Below are 12,476 nucleotides of genomic sequence, written 5' to 3'. Positions count from 1 at the left end.
AGGATACCTACTTAAGGAGACCCACAGCATGGATTAATCAAAGGTATACCCATCTGCACCCAGCGCCAGTTGTGCTGCCAAATTTAAACCAGAATCCTATCCATTATTACCAGATTCATCCCAAGAACTTAAACAATAAAGCAGGAAAAGGCAGTCTAACTCAGAGCTGGAAGCCCTTCACATTGAGGGCCAGTAATCTGTCTGAAATATGGAGTACATTAAAAATTTCAAACAAGGAACATCATACCCTCGAGGGAAAACTTTGATTATAAAGAAGTAATGCAAAGAATAAAATGTTCTAAATCTACATTCTGAGGAGCTTGATGAATGTATGCTCACCTCTAAAGCATGCAACATGCAGTTTATATTTGTTAACAGATATAAAGGTTAAGCACCGATTGCATGTACAGTTACAGGTTGTCTGCTGGGCCTGATACATAACGTGAAAGCAATGCGACGTAAATTCTGCGTCATAGCATTGTTATTAGCCAAATGCAGACTCTCACTGTGTTGGGATAGCTCACACACACCCCAAGTCAAACACTGGATGCAAGATATAGCGTATTGCCAAGATACACTAAGGACATACGAGGAGTCCGTCCCACTCAGATCTAGGCCCAGAGACTACTGGTCATACTTCACAGCATATTTAAACGCACAACTAGAGGACTAAGGGTTACACATCATCACTGGTGTTCAATGACGGCTAACATGTATCTTAATGAATAGTGGTTTCATGTATATCGTGTCATTGCAATGTGGAGCTGGAGTTGGAATGCGGTAGAGGTCTGATTAAGTTATGTTGTATCTTTTGTTATTTAAATAAAATTAGACAAAAACTGAGACCAACTGAGTTTGTAAACGCGGCCGGCCCACAGTGGTTGTAGGTGATTTGCTGTGTACTTTAACGTATGTTATGCATGCAACTTGCTTATGTTTATCTGCTTCGACAACACGCCGCCGGCCTTCTCTTGTAAGGTTGTGGGCGCTAAGCTGTGTAACTTGTGAGCATACTGACAATAAGGGTCTTGGAACAAAAAAAAAACAAAACAGATATTAAGGTTGATATAATGGTCATTACAGAAACATGGCATAAGTAAACTTCTAATCCGACATTGCTATCTAAATTCTTAATGGACACTCAATCATCCATCAAAACAGGAATTATCAGAGGTGAAGGAGAATAGTGATTGCTTTCTGAAGAATTTATCAAAGTACCACTTTCTTTTTATAGAGAATCAGAAAGCCTGGTTTCTTCCTCATGACATCACAACAATTCTCCTTTTCAAGAGTCTTAATTTACCGCCCTCAAGGACCATATTTTGAATTGATAAATTCTCTTGGAGAAGCTTTGACTCTCGGTCTACAATTTTCCAATTTTACTGTGTTAGGTGAGTTTAACATACACATAGAAGGTGTTAGTAATGTACCAGCTCAATCTCCTGCAATTATTGACACTCTCCATGCATTCTGCTGGGCACACTCTTGGCTTGATTTTTACCAACCAATAGGTCTGGTCTGATCACATGTATATTCCTTTTAGGTGGATAGTAGTACGGAATGAAGTCGAGAGTCGGCATGGGAATAAGAAAACGAGTACCTTCCGATAGTGGGGTAAAATTATGAAGTAAGCTCTAACCACCACTTTGGCTAACTTCACACTAATTCTCACAGGGGATCTGGAATAAATGCAAATCAAGTAAATGGACGGCGCAAAGCTGCTGAAGTTAAATTTGCCCCTTTGAAAGTAGATGGATACGTAAGGAGGGACACCTAAGAAACCGGATTCTCCCCAGCAATAGCCAAGGAGAAAACATTTTGTAAACCTTTGTAGAGGTAAAAGAGAAGCTATTATCTTTAAGAAGATAATCTTCTTAAAGACACGTATAAAATTGTTACTGAACATTATCATAAGGCTTTAAAGGAAGCAAAGACAATTTTCTTTGCTAATAAAATATAGATTGCAAAATAATCTTCCGGACATCAAAAGTTCCTTTACCTGAAGGCCAGTAATATTGAAATTCAGCCTTCCCAGGAGCTTTCTGATAAGCTCTCAGCCTATTTTGAAGAAAAAATAGAAAGCATCCACACATACTTTTTCACCATCACTTCTCATGTCACTGGAAATTGCTAGCTCAGACCGCTGAATTTAAATCCATTATCTTGGAGCAATCCAAACAGGCAAACTTGGACGCTTGGTTGGCATCACCAGATGACTTATGCCCCGCTGGAAACTTACTCAAAGCTCTAAAGTTTACTAATCAGATTATTTATTTGTTGCTTAAACCCTCCATGAATCTGGCCAATGTCCCACACATTTGAATGCAGGTTACCTCTGCAGATCATCAGATTCCATCTAATGTTTGACCTGTCTCATTGCTCCCAAGCTTTACCAAAATGTTGGGGAAGTTAGTCAATACTCAAGTGGCTGAATACTTTGAACAGTTTGGGGTACTCCGCCTCAATCATGATTCAGATCACAACAGAGCAGTGTCAGAATCCAATATAACTACCTTAGATTAAGGTTAGAATGTTGTCCTAATACTGTTAATCTTGTCAACAGTGTTTGACATGGTGTCATATCCCTTCCTGCTAACAGTGTTCAGCGGATATTGGAACTGTGGCACCACATTAAGATAATTCCAAACATTATCACTGTTTCCTGCTGCAGAGAAATCTCTTCTTTCAGCTCATGGGTGGGATTAACACTCTTAACCACATGGCTGCTGGGCGTTCCCCCCCCCCCCCCGTGCTGGAAAATGCCATTTTAGTGGCACCATGACGAGCTCAGCTCGTCATCAGCACACGACACCCGTGGGTGATGACGAGCTGAGCTCGTCATCAGCATCGAAAGGGTTAAATATGAGGTCCCTCAGGGTTTCTCTTTAAGTCTGGTTGCTGCTTAATATATCCATAGCCCTTTAGTGTCACTGTTAGAATCTTTTGGGATCACAGTTACAGCCAACGCGGACTATACCCAACTGATCCTATCTTAAGACTAAGAATCAGTGGCTATAGAACAACATTTTAAAACATACCTTGATCAAGTTATAAAATGGATGAAGCACTTAAAACGTAACAGACAAAACAGAGATTAAACACTATGTTAGAAATAATGGATTTAGAGCCTGATTAGTGGCCAGAAGGATTGGCCAACCTTTCACTGACGGCACAAGTGAGGAGAAATCTAGGTGCTAAATTTAATGAGAACTTCTCATCCATGATTTCTCGCAGTGACAGGAAAAGGTTTCCTATGATAAAGTTATTAATAAAATTTCTTGATCTGCTGAAATAAAATGCAGGGAAATAGTGATAGTTGTACTCATCACTTCAAAGGCTGACTATACAACACTCTGTAACTGGGTCTACCGAAATATGCAACTAATACGTTACAACTAGAGCAGAATTCAGCAGCGAGACTGGTGCCCAAAAGTTCACATCGGACTTCTGACTGACGGGACCAACATAGCTCAATAACTGATTTTGTCACTACTCAACTACTAGAATATTGAGATCGTCAAACTCCAACCTTCTCAGCATTCTGAAATTTGGATTGGCAGAGAGAGGGTGCAGTTCTTTCCCAGTACTCGCTGGAAGAGCTTGGAATGAACTCCCTCAGATTCATAAACACGCATTGGCAATAGGTCTCGCATTTGGGACCATATAAGTGTTTAGCCATGCAACACTTGATTTTGTTGCACCAAGGATATTGTGCTGGATAATTAAACACTTATAAGTATTTAGTTATGCACCAGGTCCCAAAGACGAGAAGTATTGGCTATGCCAATGCTTTTTTCGCTTATGGAGGGTGGTAAGGCAGCACAGATAATTAGAAGGTGATGGGTGTTAGGGAAGAAGTAGGAGGGTCAACAGAAGGATGGGGTGGAAGGGAAGAAGTAACACGGACAAGGGGGGTGGTGGAAGAGTAAGAAGAGTCACTGACAAGCAGGGGCTGGAGGGGCGGAAGAAATCAAGACAATTGGGGAGTGGGAGGGGAAGAAGCGACATGGACAAGGTGGGGGGTGTTCTAGAAGAAATCAAGACCATTGGGGGAGAAATAGGAAGAAGCGACAGGTACAGGGGCACCCTGTCCTCTGTTACTTTACTTGGGTAGACTGTGGTGTAGAGCTCGTATTCATGCATAACATACCCAAGTGAAAATATAAATTACACATTCTCTGCTTAATTTTTACAGAGAAAGCTGCAATGTACACATTGTGTTCTTGAGTCCGTTATAAAAGTAAAACTGAAATGTACATATCATATCACTCCCCTTACCTTCCACTAGCAAAACTGATGTACACACCTTATACCTGCTTACTCGACAATAGTGACATTTTTGTCGTACACGTTACACCAGCTTTCTTGCCATGACTTCGGTTTGCTCTATAAAAGTACAATTGTAAAGTGGACATCTCTTGCTCTCTTTCCACAAGTAAACCTGTAATGTACACATCATTCCCAGCTGAGCTTCCTTAGAAAAATAAACTGTGTAATGCACACATCATGTCATTGTTTCCTATATGAAAGCAAATATGTCATAATATATACATACTCAGTTAAGTTTACACATGTATAAATGTAATGTATGTATTCACAGAAGTGAGGCGGTAATGTACACATCTACTCTACCTCACTCTTACGTCACTGACAGAAAGGCTACGCAGAGGCTCGTAAAAGCCTATGTTCAATTCAAGAGATGCTCGTTCAGAAAACAGAACAGCTTCAAACACGCGCTTTCTTTTCCGCCTTTCTCTCTCTTGCTCGGGGCAAGAGGCTGAGGTGGTGCATCTCCCAGGGCATAGCTTTGCTTGTCTATCAAGCTACATCACTGTTTCATTTCTCATTTTCCCAATCCCTCCTGGCACATGAATACCATATGTTGTAATGAGGGTGCCGGACAGGGCGATAAATATTTCCGCCCTGCATTTAGGTTGATGTATTGCATATCCCTAGCTGGCTGTGTAATAAAGTTTACAAGAGGTGGTCGGGGACTGCAGCCTTTTTGATCAAAGTTGAGCGTGTGGAACTTCAGTACATAACTGAAGTGGGAGGGAACTCGCACAGCTGATTGTCCAAAGGTAAAGGGTTGTAAAGGAGTGTAGTGTTCAGTACATCCCAACATCAAACCTGCTGTATTCAAGGATGTGCCTACTGATATTTTGATGAACATTATTAATAGTGTTTAACGTAAGACTCCTAGCCTGGCAATGGGAATGATTCAAGCATTTGAATCTATGAAAGATTCAATACTGGAGAATGAGAGGACAAACCCTACTATACCAAAACCCGAACAGGAGGACAAGTGTGCACCATCCATAAATCATTTTGGAAATATCTGCATTTCGAAAAATTAAGCATCTTTACTTTCTCTCATTGATGTTTTCCATACAAGGATGAAAAGAGCAGAATGGCCACACCTTACTAAAGAGCACATGGAATGTCTGCAGCTGCCGCCAAAAGTGTGACCTTCAAGAGGTATTTGTACCCTTCCCCCTCCCAGCGGACAGCAGTGAGACAGTCGTGAGTCTGTGCGTATTCAAAGCATGTCTAAAGCTGTGCTGGCAAATTAGGAGCCCATGGCCTTATAGGAAGCTCATTAAGCGGACTAGCAGCTTAGGATGCTCCCCATCACATGACCCAGGAAGCAATTGCTGGGGCATAGGACATTCTCTGATGGTAATAAGAAGAAAAAATGGAAGAATGTGTACATGATTTCAAGCAGAATATAAAGGGCTTCTGAGTTTGGGGGTGGGGTGATGAGGTAGAGAAGGTGAAATTGTCTCAGCCAACTAATTCTGTGGTCCTTTGGCACTGGGAAACACCTCATACAGCAGACTGGAAATACATTCCAGAATGCATACAAAGCTCTTTCAGAAAAGGTGGGCTAAGGTGGATACGAAAATCTCTTAGCAAACCAGAAAAGGGGTCTTTTTCCTCAGTAGAGCAGAGAAGAAACACAGCCTCGGCGGACTCGGAAATCACTCCCTCCGTTCTTTCAAAAGAACAAGGATGGAGTGCTTTGTTGCAAGTGGGGTATTGTTTAGACCCCAGAGCAGACAAGACAGGCCTGGGTGCTGAGCAAGCTGTCACATGTGAGTCCAGAAAAGTGGCATTACAGCACATAGAATGTTCCGTCTCAGCAGCCCAGGAAAAAGAAGGATGGGCAACCAAAGAGCCAGAGGTTCTAGAGGTACTCCAAATGAAGTGACATCAATCAGGGTATGATGCTACCGCTGTGAGTCAAGCACAGTATTGGTCCCCAACAAGTAACAGAGTGCAAGGTCCACCATGTCAACATGGAACCAGCTACTAAACAAGAGAGCCTGATCTTGTTTGAAATACTCAGGCAAACTGCAGTTGTGGCTGGCACGGTTAGGGGTGGTGAGGCAGGGGGCTAAGGAAAAATAAAATTACCTCTTTGACGCGTCTCTACTCGTTGTCGTCGTCCTGCTCAGAATAGGAAGCACCTAGGCACCCCTAAGCCAATCAGAATGCTGCAATGCAGCATTGTGATTGAACTGAGCACCATGGCTCGACGTTCAGCCAGGGAATGGGAGCCTGGGCATGTTCTCCGCCCAGGATGTAATGCAGCCTGGGTGGAGAACATGCAATGTACACATGACCGTTTGGCTGGCCTAAGAAGGCCGGCCAAACATTCATACACACTTTACAAAGTGCTCATTCACTCCTCCCCCTGCTCTGAGAGCAGAGCAGCCCCGCCCCACCCCACCCCGCCACAGCAGGAACAAATAAAATACATAATTACAAGTTATTATCAATTTATTTTTCCTTTATTTCCACGACTAAAAGCAGTAGGGCAAAGCTCCTCCGCTGCCGCCACTGGCATACTGACTGGCTGCTTGCTTTAACACCTAACTGGGTTATATATTTAGCAAGAGATTTCATTAGCCTCCATCTTTTGTCCTGTAGTGTACATGCCGAGGTATATTTTAAGTATCTTCGTTTTGTTTTATTTTTACTGGTGCCTAGGTTTAGTTTTAATTTTATTTTAAGAATTAAGGTACAACAGCAGCACAAAAGGGTTTGATGGAAGACTTAGGCTTACATTAGTGGTGGCTCAGGTAAGGCAAAAATAGTGCCTTAAAGACAGTACATAATGTGGGCGTGAGGCAGGCCACCATTACAGGTGTCCAGAGACAGTGACTCAAAAACCATGTGCAATATTATCCAATAAATATCAACCATGCTATGCCTGGATAACACAAATAGGACAAACTATGCAACCCCCAAATTCTTTAAGGGGCCCAATATTGCAATCAGCTGTGCCACTCCTAAACCTAAAACGAACAGCGACACATGTGGGAAATTTCAGAATTCCACACAGGCGATTGGGTATAATGGTCACAATCCTGTATGCAATGGGTATGATCTACTATCCATAAATCCCAACTTCTCTATTTATTTAAGTTTGAGGCCCTCAACGCCCACCCTTTGTGGTCTCCAGTGCATCCCGACCTTTGATATTTCCTCAACCATTCTTATGAATCATTTTCTAGTACAAAATATTTGCTGTGAATCAGTTTGTTTCACACCCATCCACCCCTACATACTTCTCTTCGCTAATGGCCATCTTATGATTGTTTTTTGGGTGCAGTTTCCTGCCTCTTGGTTTTAGTATTGCCTCTGATGCTGGTCTCTCTAGAATTTCCCACCGATATTTGCTGATTTCCGGTTTCCCTTAATGGTACAGCTGATCTTCGTCACCTGCTTTATTGCTTTTCTAGTATATATTTTTTCACAAACAGAGTAGGTAGGGGGTAATCTGAGACACCGGATCTGGGGATCTGATTAGTCAGGAGCAAGAGCCCTCATGCTTCATCATTGGGCAGCTCCTTGTTGGCAGGTGCTGCAATGCCCAATGGACTTCGCGAGGTGGTGGCAGAGGACAGGGTAGGCTATTCGCAAAGTACGCTCCTGATCACCGTGATTGTACGCCAGGGAGCATCTTCCCTGCCACTTTCTGTTGGGGTACATCAACCCACCCTTCCTTTTATGGTTGGTTGTTATTTCTGAAGGTACACTATATACTTGTGTGAATCCCTTGGGGTATGATTAATATATTGGGCTTCCTCTGGTGACCAAAATTATGAATAGATTAGTATCCCGGTCCTGATGAATTGTCATGATCAGTTTTGACAATAAATAGGAAAGAAACAAGTCTATCTTCTTTAAAGTATCAGCTCCTGAGCTAGTTTGACCATTGTATTCATTTGGGCCAATTATTACCTTTTAATGACAATAAGGGAACCTACATAATTAATAAATGTGGGTATTTCTTAGATTTTTAACCTCGCAGTACACCAGTCTACTCACAGTCTCACACTTTACACTGCACCTCACTCTTCACATGGGATACAACAAAAGAACTTCAGCAAAGAGCCCCTTCGTGGGGCCCATTGGGCACTGCTGCGCTGGCCTAACGAAGAGCTGCCCCATGATGAAACATGACACCCATGTGGGTGTGTGAGGGCTCTTTCTCCTGAATAATCATATCCCCAGACCTGGTCTCTCAGGTTACTCCCGACCTATTCAGCTTCTTACTTCTTTTTCCTTCTCTTCAGGAACTGCACAGTCCTTCGGCCTACGTAGCCTGAATGGGGGGTGTATGCTTGACCTCCATTCGCCCTTGGTACCCCTCTTTTGGATTTTGTATATTTTTTCACACCAGTCTGTATCACCATCATTTTAGGTCCTTGCCTAAACATCTTTGTCTACTCCATTTACACATACCACCATATCCAAGCGTTAATAGTTAATTAAAACTAGTTTCTTTCAACACTCTCATCCATCTCCACTCTCAAACCGGTCATAGTGGTTCTGTAAGCCAACCTTAATTAATAGCGTTCATGCGATACTTAATCTCTTCCACACCAAAACTTCTACTCATCCCTTGTCTCCACCATTACTTCCCCAGTGCTGTGTCACACTCCTTTCCAGCACACCTGCCACCACAAACTGCTGCACTGCCCTAACTCACTTTTCAATTTACTTTGGGTTTGTATTTGGCCTTCTGCTAAAACACTGAGATGCAGCCCTATATATTTTAATGTACAAATCTGTGGGTCTGCGTTTTTTGGCGAATGACTTGGGAGCATACTCTTATTTTCATTCATACTCTGGCCGGAGTTTCATCGCTCACACGCCCATTTTTCTCCTCCAATGTTCACTCTTAACTGTGTTTCCTCCCTCCCCAACTTAACAGTTCAACTTTGCTCGCTGCCTACCAGACCGCTTTTGTTTCTTTGATATTTATGGAAGTCCAGAAACCAACTCAAGATGAACTACTCTAGAACTACCCGCTGCTCGGTCACTGGCTCACCCAGGTTTTTGATCTCCGCTTTCAGCAGCTTTTCCATAGCATTTTCGTGGGCCACATCCAGAGGCAGCTCCCCCTCACTGTTGACAGATGCAATGTTGGCGCCGTGCTTCAGCAGATACCTTGCAGGAATTAAAAAAAGGATGCATGAGTCTCAATTATAATAGGCATCATGTATTCTTAACCAAATCTGAAAAAGGCAGAATCAACATTCCACAAAAAAATTTGATTTTTTCCATAAACAGAGCACTTTAAAAACTGTAACAAAATTACATCATATTTTAGATTTCATCCAGATTATTAAACTGATCGATTCGAAGACAGTGACGATTCCAGATTCAGGTAATTAATAACAGTTTGGGATACAATGGCCTTAAGTCTACAGGTACAGGTAAAATTATCACGTTCTACAGTCAACATGAAATGCAACTGTCTTCCGAGAGAAACCAAGTTTTAACAATTCCGGCCTCAAACCTTTATTTAAGTGGTTTTGAAGAGAGTGCATGTACACAGCTTTGCTTATTGATTACAAGCCAAAAGAACAAGCGGGGTACATTGATGTGCCACTGCTCAATCTTTCTCTCACCACACCATGACGATATTCAACATGGGGTTTTTCTCATTGAGCTGAAGATGAACACCCTAATCATTACAATCTCCTTACATCATCCTGAATATTTATCAACAATCAAACAAACCTCATAGAGGCACCTTTTACACTTGGCCTAGTAAAGCTCTAGAAGTCCAAAAGACATTGCGGAAAAAAACATCGAGCCTTTTCAGTTTATCCCCAAAATTAATCATATTACCCTTGGCTTGGAATATTTAAGCCCACTGAGTCCAGATCAAGGCGTAATGCATCCATGTCTTTATTCGGGGTACTAATAGAATCTGTTTCTAAAGGAAACTCTCCAGGGCATTAATCACAACCTGCCTTCCAGTAACCAAATTAGCTCTCCATGAAGATTCAAAGAAATACTTGTTTGTATACATGTCCTCAAAGGACAATAATTTGCCCTTTAATTTTGTTCAAACAGGGAAACATAGGCAGTCTCACAACGTGCAATTCAACTCCTAAAATTAAAATACTTTACTCATATTAGTGTACTGGAAAATAACCATACCCCGTTATCACTGAAAGAATTTACTTTGTACAAAGAAAAAAGGAAAACATTTGAATGAACACAGTGAGTTAACAGAATTCCATGCACATTTTGGCAGCATTAAAAATACTATTTGAAACATTGAGCCTCATTTCATGAAGTTCTTGCCCAAGACACACACATATATGTGTGTGTATATATATATATGGGCTCCCTGCGTGGCAAAGGGGGCGGTGTGTGAGTGTGGGTGCGTGTGCGCGTGCGTGTGCGTGTGCGTGTTTACATTCACCAAAAAAAACAAAGGTTGCAGGGACATTGTATTTAGACTCTGAATTCACTCCTAAAAAAACAGTGAAATTCAGTAGTTATAGTTACCCAAGCTAACTATGCCTTGCACACCATCATGACATGGTCAGTGACATCACTGCTGGCATCACAGATGACATCATCCAGTTAATGTAAGTATTTTCTAAGAGTTTATAATTGTTAAACAGATATACTAAGCAACTACAAAAGTTAAATTAGTATAGTAGGAGTACTACTAATGAGAGATAGTACTTCTAATATATATCATGTGAGTGGCTGTGTGTATTTGTGTGTGAGTTGGTGTCTGAGGTGTGAGTGGATGTACTGGTGAGTGAGGGTGCGAGAGACTGTATTTGAGATGTCATCAGTGATGTTATCAGTGGTGTCACTGACCAGGTCATGAATGATGTAATATGTGACATCATCAGCAGTGGATTGCGGGTGTGCGAAATATAGTTAGTACAACTAACTATATAGGAGCAATTTCAATGTTTTATTTAAGTGCTAATTCCTAACTATATAAGTCCTGAAACCTATGGTTTTTTAAGTGAATTTGCAAGGTTTTTAAAATGCTAATTCCTAACTATATAAGACCTGAAACCTATGTTTTTTAAGTGAATTTGCAAGGTTTTTTAAATGCGAATTCCTAACTATATAAGGCCTGAAACCTATGGTTTTTTAAGTGAATTTGCAAGGTTTTTTAAATGCTAAATCCTAACTCTATTTGGCTTGAAACCTATGTTTTTTTCAGTGAATTTGCAAGGTTTTTTAAATGCTAATTCCTAACTATATCAGGCGTGAAACCTATATCTTTTTTCCAATAAATTTCAAAGGTTTTGTAAATGCTAATTCTATTAGCGGATAACGTTTATATATGTTATTATCCTTCTGGGACCACCTGAGCAGCCATCTTGTTTCTCAGGAGAAGTGAGGCACAAGAGAGCACAAAACAAGAGTGGAAAACGCGAAAAGGGGGCAGGGTGGAGACCCCCTGACCCCCTAGGGCCACCAAGTGCAAAAAATATATATATTTTTTTTTAAATCGCGGGGTAAGCGCATGGTACCGCGCGATTTTTTTGAATTTTTTTATTTTTTTTGCCCTTGGGGGTCCTTTTGAGACTCCCTGAGAAGGGATAGAGGGTTGGGGGGTCTCTACCCTGCTCCCTTTTCGTGTTTTCCACTCTTGTTTTGGGCTCTCTTGTGCCTCAGTTCTCCTGAAAAACAAGATGGTGGCCAACACTTCCTGGTTTGGACAGTTTGGAATGTTGACAGTCGACTGCCAGCCAATTAGAAACTCGCTTGCGCACGTAAGGGTACGCGCGCGTACGGTACGCGTACAGTGCGCATACGGTGAGCGCATATAGATATATAATTTTCTCAAATTCAATTTTCTCAACAACTACTGGAGGGATTTTCACCAAACATAGCAAAGTCACATCTGCATACAAGGCCCTACCATTTTGCAAAGTTTGGTGTAATTCCATTCAGCCGTTCGGGCTGTAGCCGTGTCTAAAGGTCCCTATGGAAATTAACATGGCAAAAACACGTTTTGGGACCCCCCTTTCGGCCCCCGCTTGACGAATCGCCCCGATACTTTCAGGGAAGGAGCGGAGCGGAGCTGGCCAAAATTCTGGAAAATTACACACAGATTCTTCAATCAGCGCCAAAGTTATTCCCATTAGAATGTTGAGCGCATATAGATATACAATTTGCTCAAATCAATTTTC

At 41.7% G+C, this 12,476-nt stretch overlaps 1 protein-coding gene across 2 annotated transcripts in view; it reads right to left on the bottom strand.

Moving 5' to 3' along the window:
- Positions 1-12,476, bottom strand: part of LOC147730798 (protein phosphatase 1 regulatory subunit 12B-like) — a 654,976-nt gene that overhangs the window by 313,237 nt on the left and 329,263 nt on the right. For both annotated transcript variants that reach the window (XM_086955620.1, XM_086955619.1), the window contains exon 3: positions 9,344-9,462. In XM_086955620.1, coding sequence (XP_086811746.1) covers positions 9,344-9,462 — 119 coding nt within the window. The remainder of the gene's footprint in view (positions 1-9,343; positions 9,463-12,476) is intronic.

This window comes from Lissotriton vulgaris, chromosome 2_1 (assembly GCF_964263255.1).
Source record: "Lissotriton vulgaris chromosome 2_1, aLisVul1.2, whole genome shotgun sequence".
NCBI lineage: Eukaryota > Metazoa > Chordata > Amphibia > Caudata > Salamandridae > Lissotriton > Lissotriton vulgaris.
Note: the sequence above shows the minus strand (reverse complement) of the source record. Positions and strands in the feature narration are given on the sequence as shown.